Source organism: Physella acuta, unplaced genomic scaffold (genome assembly GCF_028476545.2).
Source record: "Physella acuta isolate Inbredline_101_S28 unplaced genomic scaffold, ASM2847654v3 ptg001112l, whole genome shotgun sequence".
NCBI classification, from domain to species: domain Eukaryota; kingdom Metazoa; phylum Mollusca; class Gastropoda; family Physidae; genus Physella; species Physella acuta.
Window position 1 is genome coordinate 235,117 of NW_026732629.1, and position 18,504 is coordinate 253,620.

General features: G+C 33.3%; 2 protein-coding genes across 4 annotated transcripts; one reads left to right on the plus strand and one right to left on the minus strand.

The window, feature by feature from the left end:
* Positions 1 to 1,383: 1,383 nt before the first annotated feature.
* On the minus strand, positions 1,384 to 3,600 carry LOC131955878 (uncharacterized). Of its 2 annotated transcripts, none has more exons than XM_059320177.1 (6): positions 2,931 to 3,600; positions 2,677 to 2,782; positions 2,391 to 2,575; positions 2,018 to 2,271; positions 1,756 to 1,918; positions 1,384 to 1,582 (listed from the first exon to the last, which is right to left on the minus strand). In XM_059320177.1, the coding sequence occupies exons 1-6, from the start codon at positions 3,124 to 3,126 to the stop codon at positions 1,431 to 1,433; spliced, it is 1,056 nt and encodes a 351-aa protein (XP_059176160.1). In that variant the 5' UTR covers positions 3,127 to 3,600; the 3' UTR covers positions 1,384 to 1,430. The 2 variants fall into 2 exon arrangements, with proteins under 2 accessions (XP_059176160.1, XP_059176159.1); XM_059320176.1 differs by having other exon boundaries at positions 2,379 to 2,575.
* Positions 3,601 to 8,816: 5,216 nt separating this feature from the next.
* On the plus strand, positions 8,817 to 16,672 carry LOC131955884 (mitochondrial fission factor homolog B). Of its 2 annotated transcripts, XM_059320182.1 has the most exons (7): positions 8,817 to 8,977; positions 9,482 to 9,597; positions 9,904 to 10,010; positions 11,506 to 11,652; positions 13,025 to 13,238; positions 13,801 to 13,891; positions 14,322 to 16,672. In XM_059320182.1, the coding sequence occupies exons 1-7, from the start codon at positions 8,960 to 8,962 to the stop codon at positions 14,457 to 14,459; spliced, it is 831 nt and encodes a 276-aa protein (XP_059176165.1). In that variant the 5' UTR covers positions 8,817 to 8,959; the 3' UTR covers positions 14,460 to 16,672. The 2 variants fall into 2 exon arrangements, with proteins under 2 accessions (XP_059176165.1, XP_059176166.1); XM_059320183.1 differs by lacking the exon at positions 11,506 to 11,652 and having other exon boundaries at positions 14,322 to 16,670.
* The last annotated feature ends 1,832 nt before the right edge of the window (positions 16,673 to 18,504 follow it).

The window sequence follows — 18,504 nt, forward strand, 5'->3', positions numbered from 1 at the left end:
CCGAACGAAATGAAATTTATATAATTTATATAGAAAATATTTAATTTTAACAGTGTCCCCCCCCCCAAGAAAGTCTACCGCCCCCCCCCCCCCCGAAAATTTCAAGTGCCCCCCCCCCCCGGAGTTCTGTTTTTATTACTTTCTTCACAATCTTTTAAGCAGGAATTGCGCATGTATTTGTGCATCAAGTAAGATTAATAACATTTAGTGACATCACGAATCAGGTAGCACTAGTAGACCCAGTCAGCACACATATATTGGCCCAATATTGGCTAAACATTGGTTACCAATATTGGCTACATCTTGGTGCAACATTGGCTTAACCTTGGCCAAACATTGGTAGTGAAACTCGGCATGATGTTGGCGCAATGTTGGCACAATATTGGCTATATCCCGGCTACATATTGGCCCAACATTGGCTATATCTTGGCCAAATATTGGCTATATCTTGGCCCAATATTGGCTATATCTTGGCCAAATATTGGCTATATCTTGGCCCAATATTGGCTATATCTTGGCCCAATATTGGCTACATCTTGGCCCAATATTGGCTATATCTTGGCCCAATAATGGCTATATCTTGGCCCAATAATGGCTATATCTTGGCCCAATAATGGCTATATCTTGGCCCAATAATGGCTATATCTTGGCCCAATAATGGCTATATCTTGGCTATATCTTGGCTCATTGTGTATTTTATCCTGGCTATATCTTGGCCCAATAATGGCTATATTTTGGCTATACCTTGGCTCATCCTGTATTATAACCTGGCCTCAAATAGGCTCAAATTATGATTTTTTACATACAAAAAACTCCATTCTCATATCAGTCATAGTATTTACAAAGTTAATTTCAAAATGTGATAGAAACTTTAATCAAAATGTAATAAAGCAGCAATACATTCACAAAAAACTGTTCATCTATTAAAATATGTATTATACAATTCATTCAAATGTAAGAAAACTATAACTATATTATAAAGTACTGATAGAAAATGAATATGTAAATAGTAGTGTAGTAGCTTTCATGTTGACTTTTAATTTTATACAAACAAATTAAAAACAAATATACAAAAATTTTCATATAATGTAACAGCTGTTAAGTACAGTTAAAATTAAACGAATGTAAAAACTTAATTTACTGTACAAGAATACAGAAGCTGTCATGTACTACTATGGTAAGTAAAAATAACATTCAAACAAAATACTTAATTTATACATATACATAACAGGGGTAATAGTATTTGTTAAAAAAATTCAGCATTTTCACAGATTTACAATGTAGTAAACACTATCACTAAGGCATTTATGTTATTTTGAATAAACTTATACTTTTATTAAAAATTGATTTTTTTAAAAATACCATTAATGAAGGTGTGCAATTTTGTTTTACTTGGGATTGGGGGGGGGGGGGGCTGATGCTTAAAATAATCACTCCGCCTCTTTATGATTCTGTAGCTGTTTGCTGGGGCCCTCTCTTCTTTTTCTCCCCCCTGCACGGTCACCAGACATGGCAAGCCATTCACTTGTCCCCTTTTCCAGTTCTTTTATAGTAGAATTTTTAAAAGATCTTAGTATAGAATCTGAAAAAAAAAAAGTAAAACTTATCAGCATCTTGCCTTGTCAATTCTTCTGTCCATATATCTGTCATTTACCTCATCTTTGTCTTTCTGTATAGACAGACAGCTTTAGATATATACAAATAGGCCTACATAATTTTAAGTTATTGGAAGCAAAGAAGCCATTTTCATTTTACCAAAAATTGTCATCTTGAGGTTCTGGAGGTCATTGAATTTCAGTTTTCCTTTTTTGCCTTCAAATGAGTAAAGAGTTGATAACTGAGGACATATTAATTCTTTTAAAACCCTGAACAGACCATGCCGAGCATTTTTACCTCCATAGTTGCTGAGGTAAAGACTCTGTTGAACAAAAAGTATTCAGTTAATACAAAGTATTGAAAGAAATATAATACACTCTAGTTTCTAATTTAACAGTAACTTTGTTATAACATTGCTTACCATCCTCTTCTGTACTGATGTGTCATTCAGACAACTATCCAGGCTGACCATTTGCTCAACTGACTGTAAAGGAAAGGTGTACCCTTCTGGCAGGCTCTGGATAGTTTCTGGCATATCCTCTCCCATACCATTCAATTTAGCCTCAAGCCTATCCACTTTTCTATGCAGGCGCCGGATTTCTTCAAGCAGCTCTGCATTGTTTTCCATAATCTTTTTAAAAAATGGCATCAGCTGATCTGTACTTTGCTGGGTGACTAGAAAAGAAATAATTTATGTCAAATCTTTACTAAATTTTTTTACAAACAAAAGCAAGAATGCTAACAAAGTAATGATTTATTTTAAAAAAATACAATACACTTACAGCCAGAAAAACTAGGGGACGCTGAAAACTGTGCATATGATGCAGGTGGTTTTGGAACAGCTTTGGAAGCTTCAGGTGGTTGTGGCAAATATTTTATGGAAGGTATAGGTGACCTTGACCTCCGCCTCACCACGACTCTGCACTGCTTCTTCCTGGCAGGTGATGATTCTGATGATTCAGAATCATCATTGGGACTCCTAATGCAAAATTTTTATTTTCATTATTTATACAAACATAACAAACTTAAATGAGGCTATATATTTAGCTCAAGATCTAAATTAGAGATTGTAATATATACCATCTAATTGTTGGCCGTGACTGCCGATGTGGCTCTGATCCTGAGCTCTCAACATCACTCTTATCTAGAGCCTTTCTCTCGAGTGATTTTATCTTTTCATAGGAAACTGTAATGTGATAAAAATGTCTAAATGTTTTAATAAAACATTAAAAAACAATAATATAATTGTATTATAATAAGTATATGTTACTTTTAATATTTAAAATTTTTAATGTAAGTAATTGTTGGTAATTTAAAAATATGTTAATTCTTACCATTGCTGTGCAGAATTTTCTCATATGTAAAAATCTGCCAGCTCTCACATGGCTCCTTTGCATTGCGCACCCATGCATCTCCAGCAGTTGGTGTGCTTGGCCAGTAACATTGCTTTTTGCCAGCCAGCAGCCACACATCTGGCACCACCATCACCATCCTTACATTATCCTCAACAGTTTCCAGAAGGTGGTACATTCTTTAACTTTAATACAGACTTAAATACATAAACTATACTAATTGCAACAAATATGAATACACAGTATTTACATAAAAATTAAAGACTTAAATGGATTAGATAAAACAAATTCTAATATTTTTGTTCTTTGTGATTTAGAGGAAGCAGCACATATCTCTTTTTGTATGGTAAGAGAACACATTTCTGTTCAATTTTTGATACATTGAATGTCTCTAATTTACCAGAAAGATTTGACACCTCAAAAATGCTCAATTTTGAGGACAATAATGGATATTGAAAAAAATCATAACATGTTAGAAATCGCTCAACAACAAGTACTGGTTCAGAAGACAAATCCATAATGAGAATGTTTCTAAGCAAAAAGAAAGTGTCTTCAATTTTAACACAGTTGTCTCCATTATCTATGGAAAAAAAGATACCTTTAAAATTAATTTGAGCAAATTGATCACATCTAACTCCATTTGGCAATGGCCCAAGACAATGTTTTTTTTTTGGAAAAGGATAAGGCTTGTCAGTTACAAAATCTTGAGATGAAAATAATCCTTTATCTGAGACTGCTCTTTCCGATAACCTCTTGACAACTTGTTCTAGTGGTGTCTGTGGTTTACGAACAAGTTTCTTCAACATACCCAAAAAATTTTCGAATGGAAAAGCACTGAAAGAATCTAGTGGTCCAAAATTCTTAACATCTGCTGCCAAATGTGTGAGCCCATGCACATTATAAACCAGAAATTCTTTACCATAAAGTTCTTTAGCTTCTTCTACAAACATACACAACAGTTCATGTGCATAATCAACATGACTGTAACATAAAGTAGGACTAGCAAGGCAATAAATACCAACAAAGAATAAAAGGTAATGACTATAATGTACTTTGTCTATATTTCCTTTCAATGCAACTATACCACTGTATAACAAAAACTGCCTAAACTCTGTAGCTTTCCACCTTTCTATATCATGCAGAGAACGGCATTTTCTAGAGAATTCACGTGGAATATATTCTTTGAAGAGTAGTAGACGGTTTGATATCTGTTGGACAGCCTGATTTCCTATTCTAAGGCCTTTTGAAACTGGACTCTTAAGCCAGAGTAAAAGAATTCTTCTTGTCACCCCTAAGCACACTAAATGCATGTAATCTAAAGGAAACTGAGTGACCATGCCAACTGACAAACTAGTCAAGGGAGATAATCCATGAAATTGATGATTTTCATCTTCAATTAAATCGAAAGCTTCATCTGAACGTAATGTTGCATTTATTTCAGGAAAGATGACTTTTTCAGCCCACTCCCCTTTTTGACAACATTTATCACAGCCCCAGTAACCTGAATGCCCTTTTGTTTTCTTAACAAAAGACCGCGCTGGAGCATCACATATAAAACAAGATATACACAGTTTAATAGGAAAAATAGAATCTTCGTTGTCTTCAAATCTGAGTGAAGTGGCACCTTTCTCGAGTACATGCATTTCATTCACAAAATCCGTTAAATATTCTTCAATGCTAACTGGTTTGCTATCTCCATAATACAAACCAATAAGGAATGGATCAGATTCAAATGGTTTACAAATTCTTCCAAGAATTGGCCAAAATTGACTGCATGAGGATTTAAATAAAGGCAAACCATCAAAATTAATTTGCAAATGGATAACTGGAGTCTCATTTGGATGAGAATGTAGAAATTTAAATAAATGGTTCGATTTTGTTAAGCAATTTTCAATTCCAAAATGGTAGTATGCACCACCTGTAATAGCTTTAACATTTATTTTTCTAGGAGTTTTCAGCAAAGTTCTTGAATCCTTTGGTAATGAAGGGTGGTAGGTGCACAATAAGCACAGTAAGGCACTAAGTGCATCATTTTTTATTTGAAAATCAATAGCCCACTTTCTGACTTCCTCTTGTAAATTATTTTCATAGTTGTCTTCTGGCGATGAGTCTGCATCTGTCTCACAATCTACATCCGACAGAATATCATTTAAATCTGTATAATCATAATTGCTAGTATTATCATACATGTGTTGCTCAGCGCCAGTCTGTTGATGGTGAGCTTCGTTTCTAACTTCTGAAAAACATGCTTGGTGACCAGTTACTGTGACTGGTGTTGATGAATAATTTACACTGTCAAACTCATTGAGAATAGGCCTCTGATTACTACTTTTATCAATAGGCCTATCATACTCATAATCATAATTCCTGGGCCTGCCTCTGACAGAAACGTCATGTACTGCCCTTATACAGTCAGCTAAATCATTACTAACCCTTTTTCGGGTAGCTCTCCAAATAGAACTTTTAGATGGTTCTTTCGTTGAAAACATATTTATTATTTAAAACAATCACCTAGCCTGTTACTGTAATGCCTAACTATGTAAATAGACTTCCTCTTATTTAATGACAGAAAGTGTTTTCTACACAGCAGTATGAATTTATGTACATTATTCTCCTCACTGTTGAAAAAAAAGTCAATAATTGGTGCAATACCTGTTGATGCGACAAGCTCACCTGTTGTCGGATAATCTGTTATCGATAATAATTGACGATGTTACCTGTTGATTAAGTGGTTTTAAGTCCTTGAAAGGATTATTAACAGAATCCAAACGTCGGTAGATTAAGCGATGATAAAGACGAGGTCTTAGTGCCGCTGGCTTGATACAACAAAGGCTCTGTTGTTGAGGAAAATGGCGAGCAAAGAATGGCAAGTAAAGACCTGGCGGGATGCTGGCTTGATAACAATAGAAAGGAATGTGGGCATAGAATTTAGGCCGAGATGCGATGGACTAGCGTGACGCTGGACGGGTAGCCACGCACACAATTTTAAAAATATTAAACAAAATGTTTAAAACACGCAACATAGTTTGTAGTTAAATCTAATTTTAAACTGAAGTATTATATTTGATTTTTAAACGTATTTCATGGAACATATATTAAGTTTAACAAACCTATTTAAATAAAATTGCTGCAGTAAATACATAAATCATTGTAATCTTGGCAAGCCAGGGTAAAAACGGTTAAATATCAAGGTATCAAGGGAAGCTATTCAAAACAAAGGGATGCAAGCACGTACAAATCTTGGCCGTATCCTGGCATAAGCATGGCGGGACCTTGGCCAATTTATCGCCAAGATAGCGATATTGGGCCAACCTTGGAACGACATTGGGTTAATAAATTGTGTTAGCTGGGGAGTGGCACCCACAGGCCAAGGGGGAAGATGGACGAAACGGTGATTTAAAAAAAAGAACCAGGATGAGATATGTTGAAAATGAGATAGGGAAGGCTGTAATGACATGACCCCAGGTAAAGAGAATATAGTGTCCTCACCATCAGCCCAATATACTGTCAAAGGCCTTATATATATATATATATATATATATATATATATATATATATATATATATATATATATATATATATATATATATATATATATATATATATATATATATATATAATTAATACTTATACCAGTGCCCTTGCCACCCTCTCAAAAATTAAATTGCCCCCCTCCCCCCGGAGAAAAAAGTCTAAAAGAAACACTTCCAGATGCCATTCTATACCCGCGGGTACTTCAACTCTTCAACCTATGCACTTACTGGTACTAATCTGCTTTATTATTTTTCCACAAAAATAACTTTAAATGTTTAGTACTTTGTTTTCCGGGCCAAACCTTGAAATACACAGAACTGTAATTTAAAAATAAGTCGTTATTTAGCATTTCTATCCAAGAAAACGGTTAGATTTTATACCGATATCTTTTTTCATAGGTAGAGTAGGCCTTTTGGGACAACTGATAATCTATTATAGTATTTTAGTTACTGGGAGAATAATATCTGAGATATTCTAATAATGATAGGAGTATAATTTTATTTGATATAGGAGTTTTTAAACGACTGAGTTAGACTGTGCACGCCTACTGAATATTGTGCTTGCCATCAAAGCGGCGAAAGCCAGCCTAAAGACCGCTAATTAAAACCAACACAGGACCCTGTATGACTACAGTCGAGGTCTAGATCTAGTGCGTAGGCAGACGTAAAGCTGCGTGAAACGCTTCCTGCCTACTCCTACGCCTCTAGCTTCGGCAAACGTGTTCCACGAAACATAAAAAGATGATCGTTTTGATCGGCACTACTATAACTGGATCTAGCTTTTTTTTGGGAGGGGGGGGGGGGGGCTATACATTTTTATTTATTGAGCTGTGTCATGCAGTTACAAACAGTGCTGTAAAGTAGTTTAAAATCACAACAGGATAATGAAATGCAGGAGCAGTGGCGTAGCCAGGAATCGGTCATGGGAGGGGTTCAAACATGTTTCCATATGTATACAATCCTATATATATATATATATATATATATATATATATATATATATATATATATATATATATATATATATATATATATATAGGGGTCCATGAGAGGAGTTAACCCCCCCCTCCTACCCCCCCTTGCCTACGCCACTGTGCAGGAGTAAGATAGCTGCAGGAGGACTAAGGAATTTAGTTCAATATGCGTTTCAAATAGAAAATAATGCATGTTATTTACTAATACCGACGTTACACCTAATATTTCTTTGCGAAGTGCCATAAAATTATAAGCACGTCACAAGATGTTGACATGACAAACTAATAATACAACGTGAATGCTACACAGTTTGCAGATGTGCTGGTATATACCATCAATAAAAGATTTTAAAGGGAAATAAGCAAATAATACAAAAAAGCCAAGAAGAGTTACGGGTAAAGAGAAATGTTTTTTTTTTCAGATTTAAACTTTTTTTTTAATGTCCCGCTCACTTAAATTTTCTGTGTGGCATAACAGTTATTAGTTTTTTATATTAATGGTTTACATGTTAATTTACTTCGTAGGTAAGTTTAAAAACTTAAAAAGAGGTGGTCGGTAATTCGTGTGTGAAGAGCAGAGAGAGTGCACATGATTTGTGTATCTTAGTGTATATTTAATATTAGTTACTTTAGTCATTCCATGTTGTTTCCATAACATTTTATACATAGAACATGAAATGTGCAACTGAAAATCTAATAAAACATTTACATTTTTTTTGGTGCCCATCTTCCGATAAGTTTTGGAAGAAAGTAAAACTGAAATTTTTTTTTTTAAAAATCTCCTTTTGATAGGCCTACATTTAAAACAATTTCCTATAGCTAGGGCAAGGCGGGTGGGTAGAAAAAATAAAAGCTCATCTTGAACTGAACATTTTTAATGTAAATTCTATTTTGTTTCGGGGTGGGGGGGGGGGGGTGTATTGCTTCTCCTCTACCTATGAAATCTCTGACACTTTTGTGCGACAAATGCTTTTACAATTTTAATGAGAAATTTAATGGTATTTAATTTTTTTGTTAAATAAAATGACAGTAAAATATCGCGAAATCCCACACCTCTTCTACTTCTAAGTTCGATTAGATAATTTCTATGCCTCTGCGCACTCCACCCACTACCTAGCAAATATCTGAACTAAACAATGTAAACTTGATTCTATTAATTCTATAGGCCTATAGATTCTATAATATTGACAATCTTTTGTGATTTGGCATAATCTAGAGATCTACATCTAGAAAATCTAGATCTAGCCCACCTCTTTAACGTCACCTATTACTATTACTACTATTAGCCTATCAAAATATTATTGACCTTTATTGCGAAATTGTGGGTGATTTCCCTTTGTACTAGATCTAGATCTAGAGCTAAATATCCCAAAATAAAGATGGCAGCGGACAAAAGTTGAAAATAAAAGTCTGTCTTGAAGAACGCTCGTTCAGTTCATCGTCATAGATTCACATTTAACATATAATCTATTTAGTGTAAAACTTTACAACTGAACCACAAAAGATGACAGAGAACACTGAAGTATGGCATTTTATTCAGTTTTGTTGTTACGAGTTGTAAATTTAATTAATAAAAATAAAAAAATGTCTTAAAAATAAAATGATGTTTTTACGTTTTTGTAGTGTAGTAGTAAAGTAGTAAGTGTAGTCAGTAGTGTTATGTTATTTTTAGTACTTTTCAAAATCAAAATAACCAGGACTTATTGCCTACTACATTTACTAATAAGATCTGGGCCTAATAATAAAAATAAAAGATAATATTTAGAATCAGCGATTTGAAGCTCTGACAGAACTCGGATTCTAAGGCTTTTTTAAATTACTTGATAAATTTATTAGATTTAGATCTAATTAAAATCATGAATAATGAGTGTGGAGAGAAGAGATAAGAGTCTAAATCTTTCTACTTTATGATTAGCAGTAACGCTCATTCATCTGCTCTGTTGACTGCCTGGTCCAAAAGTGCAGCTTTACTTTTTAAAAAAAAATAATATATCTGTTTCCCCATACTTTTTATTTATGTCAACAGGAAAAAATCAAACTTCCAGACCACACCCAGCCTTCTGATTATAGTGATGTTCATCCAAAGACTTATGATCCAGAATTTATATCACAGATTAGCAGCAAGATGCAAGTACCAGACAGGTACAAATTCTCCAACTGCTTCATGTTTATCTTAGTCAAGTTTATTTGTGTCTGAATGCTGATATGTTACAAAGAATGTACTAATCGTACCAAGGGAGAACTTAAGTAAACTAGGCACCAATTTTAGTAAAGTAAATTTTATTGTTGAGTACATTAACTAATATATGTAATAATATTAGTGCATAAAAGATTAACCCATTTTTTTTTTTTAAAAAGTGGGTTGCCTTGAATACTTGAGTAATGTTTTAATAATAAAAAAAGAGATTTCTTTCTATTAATTATTTACTCTATTTTTTAAAATGTCAGAATATCTGTGGGGTCCCATTATGATACCAGAGAAAATGGTTATGTGAACTCAGAAATATCTGCAAATTTTGCAGCAATGTCTGTACCAGATCGGATCATCCTTGGAGGTAGGTTTTTTTTTTCACTTTTCATCTATTTATTTTTCCTAAACACTTTAGCAACTCCTCATGTTTTTCCCTTTTGTTCCCATAACACATGAGGCCGCCACAGAAAGCTATTTCCACCTTTGACTGTCCCTTGCAATTTAGATAGCCGTGCTTTTGTCAGTTGTTTTTCTGCAGAGTGCCTGATTGTTTCCCTTGGCCTTCCTTGTTTCCTTTTTCCTTGAGGCGTGCAGCTTAGTACTAACTGTGCAGCTTAGCGCTATATCTTTGATGTCTTCTGGATTCATTCTTAAAACGTGCCCCATCCAGTGTCATCTTATTTTTTTTCAATTATTTCGGAAACCACTTTCCTTTCCATTTCTCCTAGTAGTCTATCATTGGAGAAGCTATTGGGTCAGCTGACAGTCTAACAGAATTTATACGGGACAAAGACAATGCTCTATATAGAGAACGGATTACAGCATTCTAGAATCTTTAGTAACTACTAATGTATACTCTTTGGTTGCTACTGTTACTCATCGCTACTATTATTAATGCCAGTAATATGAGGTGTAACTTTCATATTTTATTTTGTCACTTTTTTAATTTAAAAAAAACTTCACTAGTTTGGGGAACTTCTGCCATGCATTTAGTTATCTGGCATTTCTTTTTGAGTATTTATGGTTTAGCAGTCATAGGCCTATAATTGTCATGTTTCTTTCCAGTATTAAAATTCAAATGAAATAAACTTCAAATTAAATTGCACTGATTCATTAGTTTGTGGAATTTTGACACTTGTGTTCATTGTCATTTTTAAAAATTACATTTATTTGGATCAAACAAAATTACTTTAATGTAATTTTGTCTTCAAATAAAACTAGAAAATAGCTAACTTATCTAAAGGTGAAAAGAATCTGGCCTTAAAGTTGATTAGGTAGATATGACAGATGCATTGAATTTATTTCACTGCTGGACAGATTAAAATAACCAACAGGTCTAATTCAGAATTTTATTTTTTTTATTTATATTTACTGAAAAACCCTTAGGCTAGTGACCAGGGGTACTATTTTTCCACTCTGTCTCCTACTTATGATTGGTCATCATTTAACAGTTTTTGGCAGATTCTATTCTATCTGTTGTATCTATGTCTCTTATGCTTTGATATATCCATAGCACAGACATACATTTTCTCTATTACAAAGAATATAAATTAGATGTGTAAGCTGCCTGTGCTTTTGTTTGATTTAATTATTGTCTTAATTAGGGAAATTGCTAGAGGAGAAGATAATGTGATTTCATCAGGTTTTTTCTCATATATTTATTCAGGCAAAAAATATTGATATAACTAACTCATAGAAAGCTTACTGATTACTTACGGATAAAATAACTATGGCAATGTTAAATGTTGTTTTGCCTGGTCATAATTTCATAATAGACAAGACAAAAAAAAGTTCATTTGGTCACAGTTTGATTGTAACATTTATTTAATTGCATCTCCCCACATCTGTTTTTATCATAGCGGAGGTTGAGTTTAATGGAAATAGTGAAGAAGATGGTGATGAAGCAAGTGTAAAAGATCACCCATGGGATAGGGACCCATACCAACAGTGCTCTGTTATGCATGTGCCATATACACTTGTAGTGGGTGGTCACGATTCCACAACAAGTTTGTTCTAGTTATCTCTCCTTGTTGTATTGTTTTACCCACACATTTTTAAATTGCTCATTTCATATTATGGTGATATGCTTTTGGTTAAAAATTACTTTTATTACTAAGTACTAACAGTAGTTATTTTCCCTGTTTGATATTGTATTTTACTTTAAAATGTTAATGAAATTTATTACATTTCTGTTTTAAATTGCATGGTTTTTCGGAAAAAAGCATTTTTTTAAAAATAGTTGATCAAAGGTGATTTGAGTCAGTTATTTAATTAAAGTAATATAAAATATTAAAAACCATCTTTCAAGTCACAGTGGTTATGTTTGTTGTCTAATCTTTTTACACAGTTTTGACATATCTCTGTCAGTGATTTTTGTGTAAATAAGTTTCTTTCCTATAAGTTTAAGAAAATCTAAAGCTACACTTATAGGAACTGAGGGCAAATATGGTGGATGAAATAAAGTTCACCTTTTTCTGTTACCTCATCAGACAAAATGATATTGTGGTCAGTTCCCATGCCCAGCTGCCTTTACTCTTTAGTCTGGTTTCCACCAGAACTGGGTTGACTCAGAAATCTCCAACAGAATAAGACTTGAGGCTTTGGGGTTAGCTGCGATGCTCTAAAACTTTTAGCTGTCTTCTTTTCAGTTGTAGTAATAAGGGGCAGATAACACTTTTAAAAAGTGGCTTTCATTAGGGATTATTTGCTATCTACAGCAATAGCTTTTAGTGGGTATGGGTGTCACCTTAATTGAGAATGATCATGATTATGGTTCTAATTATTTTTCAAACTGAAGTGTCGAATTTCTGTTGTCATTTTATAATCCCAAGCGCTAAAATGAAACTTGCTTAAAAAGCTTTAAATGCATTGAATTTTAAGAAATTTGATATAGAAGAATTAGTTTATAAAAGATTTTTTGGTTTACCAACACATTTACTTACCATAAGAGAAAAAATTGATTTTTGTAATTTGTTACATTAAAAGTTTTTAATGCAAGGTTGTTTATTTTTGTTTCAAGTTTTCTATATATTTACATTCCTATTTGTGACAATAAGTGTATGTCCCCTACCTGTGTGTATCTGCTATAAGACATAAGTTCACATTATAATGATTTGATGGTTTTTCTGTATTGTTTTTATTTCTACTGAAAAATGTTTTAAGTAACTGTTGAAATTTTGTAATTATGGCTCTTAGTAAAATCTTACATTTAAATATACATGACATTCTTTGCTAGTTAGGTCAAGTTTGATTAGTTCTTTTTAAGTTTAAAAAGCAGGCACTTAATAAATATCTTCTGTTGTTTTAGAAACTGAAAAAACTTAAGACTTTGAATTAAAATCTACATTTTTTTAAAAAGTATTTAATTTTGTCTTCTAGGGGATAACCACCATATAGCATTGAAACAGGACCTTGACCTAGATTTGCCAAGCAATGCCCACCTGCATGATATGTCCTATGTTGGTCTGATCACACCCCCAAGAACATTAACTCTGGAGGAAAGATTCCCTGTTGTTGAAGAGACAGATGACCAAAAAATGATGGCTGGAAACACAGGTGCCAGTAAAGTAAAGTTAGGTGCTAATGGACATATGTAAGTAATACGTAGAATTTTTTTCCTCTACAAAAGTTCAGCGATTTTTCTCCTCTACAAAATTTTGCTCTACTGTGTCTGTATCTGTGACTCTTTTCATAGTATGTATGATGAATAGAGATAATGTATTGAGAATAACTCTGAAGTTCTTAATGTCACTTTTAAGGACCATTTTCTCGCTAATGGCAGTATGTGGTCAGCACTATGCCCAGCCGCCTTTGTTTCCCAAACGTAAGTCTGGTACCCATCAGGGCTGGGTGGACTCAGAGACGTTCCACTAATTTGCACTCTGTTTCGAACTCAAGACTCTTGGGTTAGTAGTCTAGCTCTGTAACGCTAGGCTACGCCATCCCTACTTTCCCCTATAAAATCTAGGGATCCATTGAAGCTGTGTGGACTCTTGTCCTATAGGCTCAAGCTTGTGACCATGTATGAGTCAACAATCACTCACTTAGCGTGAGCACACATTCTTGAACTAACCTTTTACTTTGAATTATGTTCTAATACAGACATGGATTCAAATCTTTATAATAAAAAAAAGGTTTTATTTGTTTGTTTACAGAGCTGGTCCAGTACCTTATGATCCTGGTGTTAATTTGAATGATTCTGTTCTGCTTAATGAAGAAAATGAGGCCACACTTTTAAGGACACAGGTGAATTGGATATAGGATCACTTGAAATATTTTACTACTGCAGTTTAAAAATAAATAAATTCAGTGATGTATTGAAATAATAAAAAATAATCCAAGAAAACTGTTAACAGCATTAGCTTTTTTATGGGAAGACAAAGTTAACTTCTTTGTAAGGTTAAAAACACTCATCAGGTGCATCAAGATGGCATTACTAAAACTCAGCTTACATTATAACCAGAGGATATAGATCTATATCTGAACTTTTAAGATTGCAATAGTACACATGACATTTTACTGAATTTCTAGCTTAGATTTGTGTAAAGGATTTAATATGCAGGAATTGTATTCTGCATTGTTATATGCTAATTCTCACTGTCAACATACAACATTAGTTAATGTTTATCTAGAATAGTTTTCATTCATTAACACAACTTGCTATTAACTTCTACAGGTAGCCAAGTTGACCAGGCGTGTACAGGTGATAGAGCAAGACAATCAGAGGAGGGCTGGGCGGGAACTGGTTATGTATCCCATCATTCTCGGCTATTTCCTGTGGAAATTCTTAGGCTGGCTGACAAGGGACAGATGAGCATGTATTTGGAGCCATGTGAGGTGCACAGCTTGAACTGAATAGTGAGCTGTGCTTAGTGATATAGGTGGATAAACTTAGTACCTTTAATGGTTTTCCCTTTCCTTATTTTTTGTATCCATTGGCCTGGTCGGATATAAACTGTTGCATTTTTTTTATGTCCTTTTACCATGTTGATTCAAATACCTAATTATCGTCAATTTCTTGTTATTTATTAAGTTCTCAAGAATTTGATTTCAACATGGGTATGCCTAGTGAATACATTTTTTGTAATTTAAATCTTAAATTTTATGGAAGTTGTAAATAATACAAGCATTTTATGTGTAAATTAGTATCATATATTTAGGTCTGGCTTTACAATTAAATATTTGTATCCCAATGTCACTTTCAGTGGGGCAAAACTTATTTTCCATTTATATTATCATTAATATGTAATATAAGAAAACATTAAGAAGGAGAGATTTGTTAAGAAATTCACTCTTGCTCATTTGTATGCATGGAGATTTTCTGCTTAGAATTTTTAAAAACAAAATATGTATGTCATGGTATTTAGTTCCTTTACATATATTATATGTTATAAAAGCACAGAAAAATAATGTACTTATTTTTATTATTATAAGTTCTAGCAAAAAAAATAAATTAAAATGAATTTAAGTGAAAATAGAATTGAACTGTTTTGAATGTAACTTTAATTTAAAAAAAAACAACTAAAACAACTTAAAGTTATAAAAATAATAATGATTTTAGCTATTTTACTTTTCAGCCATTCTGTTTTGTACACATTAGTTGCAATATTAATGTGGCCTGACGTTTTTTGTTCCTCCAGTCTTTCTAATTGATATTGAATGTGTGTGTTCTTGTCTACAAGGAGCGAGGTGTCCAGATTTTTTTACTTTGCCAATGCTATCTGCAATTTGTGCACTTGAGGATTGAAGTGTCCAGATTAATTTTTTGACTCTCAGATATAATGTTTTGACAAGATATTTTGAATGAAATTAATGTGCATGTCGGCTTTTAATCACATTGAAAATACTGAATTCCTTAAGTGGCTTAAAACTTGTAAGAGTATATAGTAAACATTAAACAAAGAATGCTATTTTGTTTTAAAAGATTAAGTATTTTAAACAACTAGATAAAACATTAAATGTTTCAACTTCATCAATCATTGTTGGCATATTATTTGGATTTACCTACTACTACTAGACAGTTGTATGTTGAAAATTTCTGATTAGACAGTTGATGGCCAATTGTTTTTTTATTCATGCCTTATTAGCAATTAGTCTGATTTTCAAACTTGGTGAAATAAGAACTGTCATTGTACATACTTGAGCTGGTAACTGTGCACAAGATCAATGGCTTTAAGCTACCCATGTCAGTTTTTTAAGAACTGATGTTGTTTTTGACTTTCTTGCTCTATAAATTTCTTGCTTGCAAATTTTACTATCTTTTAAAATCCAAGGGCTGTGGGCATGTTAGTCTCAGACATAATTATTAAGCTCTATATTAAAGATTAATACTTAATTATATAAAAAGTTAGTAAACCTTTAATTTTTTAAATTAAATAACTATGCATTTTTATAATCAATAACATTTATTTAAGTCAACCAGTACATTTAGAAAAAAATTGTGTCTAAATATTTGTATGCCTAAATAAATCTAACCTCACAGGTCATATTTTTTTACTTTGAAAGATACTTTAAGGAAATCAAGAATCCTTGAAAATTCTGTTTTTTAAATCTCCTGTTGTGTACCTAATTCTAACAGTTTTATAATTTATTGAATTAACTTGTAGATGTTTAGTAAAGCAGTTAACTTTGGCGCTGTATAAATTAATATGTAAAATATGTATGTTCAATGCTACTGAACTTGTGTACAAACCATTTTGATGTCATCTTTACATCCTCAGTGTTGAACATTTAATTAAAACAATTTTTACTTGACAAGTATTTTATTTTTTGCTTTATAATATTTAGCAAGAAAAGTACAACACCATATATCTAGAAGCATTTTAGTGTTTGGCCTGAAATTCGTCTATTTATACATTTTCTACATGTATTTTAAAGCTGAGTGATGCGGTAAATAGTATCAGTATTTATGCTACAATGATATTTATCATATGAAATGTAGTTTACAAGTATATTAATTATTAAAAGATAGATATTAAAATTCCTTTAGCTAGCTTTAGATCTACCTCTTGATACCTGGAATGCATGGAAGAAAATTTGATCAGCATAATTAGTGGGGGGGGGGGGGGGGGAATGAAGCATGAAATAGAAAGTTGATTAGTTTGAGCACTTGTCCCAATATTGTTAGTATGCTGCTAGCAAATACATGAGTAAATAAATCCATGTGTTAACTAAAAACAAAGATGTCTGAATCTATCAAAACAGGATGTCTGTACCTCTTCAGCAAACCCAGTTAGTGGATGTCTTCTTCATTCCATGTTAAGATGTTACATCACCCTTAATTTCTTCGTAAACTGCTTTTTTAACTCATTCTAGTCATCCGGGGGGGGGGGGGGGTGGGGGGGGGGGGGGCTGGTGTTGTTTGAAGTGTAACAATTTTCTCACTGGACTTGTTTTGCTAAATCAAAGTTGATCTTACAGAAAAACGTATCATTATTATTTTACTTTTTTTTTAAACATCAAACTATTCCTGAGTGGGACTAGTTCAAATAGATAAATATTAGAGCAAAACTATTTTAACACACCTTTAAAAGAATAAAATTGAGACACCTTAATAGGGCAATATATCATCTATATACAAATATATATACATCTATACAAAAATAGGTGTGGATATAAGGAAAAAGCAGAAGTTTTATGCAAGAAACTTTACTGACAGGTTTTTAAAAGGTTTAAAAGTTTATTTTTCATATTAAAGGTTGTGGCGCAGCAACCATGTAACCAAGGTCGACAACAACGAGCCCCAAGGCCGAGCTTATAAAGTGAATACATTTGGAGACCCGATGTTTTAATTTTTTTCTCATTCTTTTTACAAAAGAAATAAGTACTTAGAATCAGTGTTTCTTCCAGACTTTTTTCTCCGGGGGGGGGGGGCACTTGAAATTTTCGGGGGGCGGTAGACTTTCTTCGGGGGGGCGGACACTGTTAAAAGTATATATTTTCTATATAAATTATATAAATTTCATTTCGTTCGGGGGGGGGGGGGCGGTAAAAAATTTTCGGGGGGGAGAGGGGGCTTTGTCCCCCCCCCCCCCCCCCCCCCCCCCCCCCCCGAAGAGATGCCTGGAAGAAACTCTGCTTAGAATCATAAAATTGCTACCAAAACGGGACTCACGATACTGCAGGAAAAGAACAACTACCTTTTTTTTTTTTGCAATCAGAAGCGATACTTAAGCCCTAAAAACAATCGACACCCTCTAAAATTATATTTGAATTTACCATTATGTGTTTACTACATGCAGTAGTGAGATCTAGCCCATATGTTGCAGTAGCGTAGCGGGGGGGGGGGGGGGGGGGGGAATTGTAGGAAAAAAAGTCACAGGGAAAAAAACACAGGAAAAAAAACACAGAAAAAAAGTCACAGGAAAAAAGTCACAGGAAAAAAAGTCACAAATATATATTTGCATGATATTTGTTAATACTTTGATGTATTAAATATTTAGAGAGTGCAAATTAACTTAGGATTAATTAAATGTAATGTGATGTGTGTAGGCTGTATACGGATAGGAATTTTTATAATTCATCTAAAAATATTTATTATGAAGTAATATAGATTGTAATTATGTTAAACTTAAAATTAGTAGCATTTAATAGAATTCTTTAAAGTCCACGTTTTTCATCGTGTTTTTTTTTAAATACCAACATTAAATTACCGTGAAATGGTAAGTTCATCTGACTTGCTGCCCTCAACTCATCGCAACAATAGTTATGTTTAGTTCAACCACCTTTACTGCCCACATTTATCACGCTCATTACATAACAAACCTTAGGATCAAAACAGAAAGCCGACAAGGTTCAAAGGCTGTCATTGACGCATAACGTCAACAACACAAAATATGTTCGGACAATGCCTACTGAGG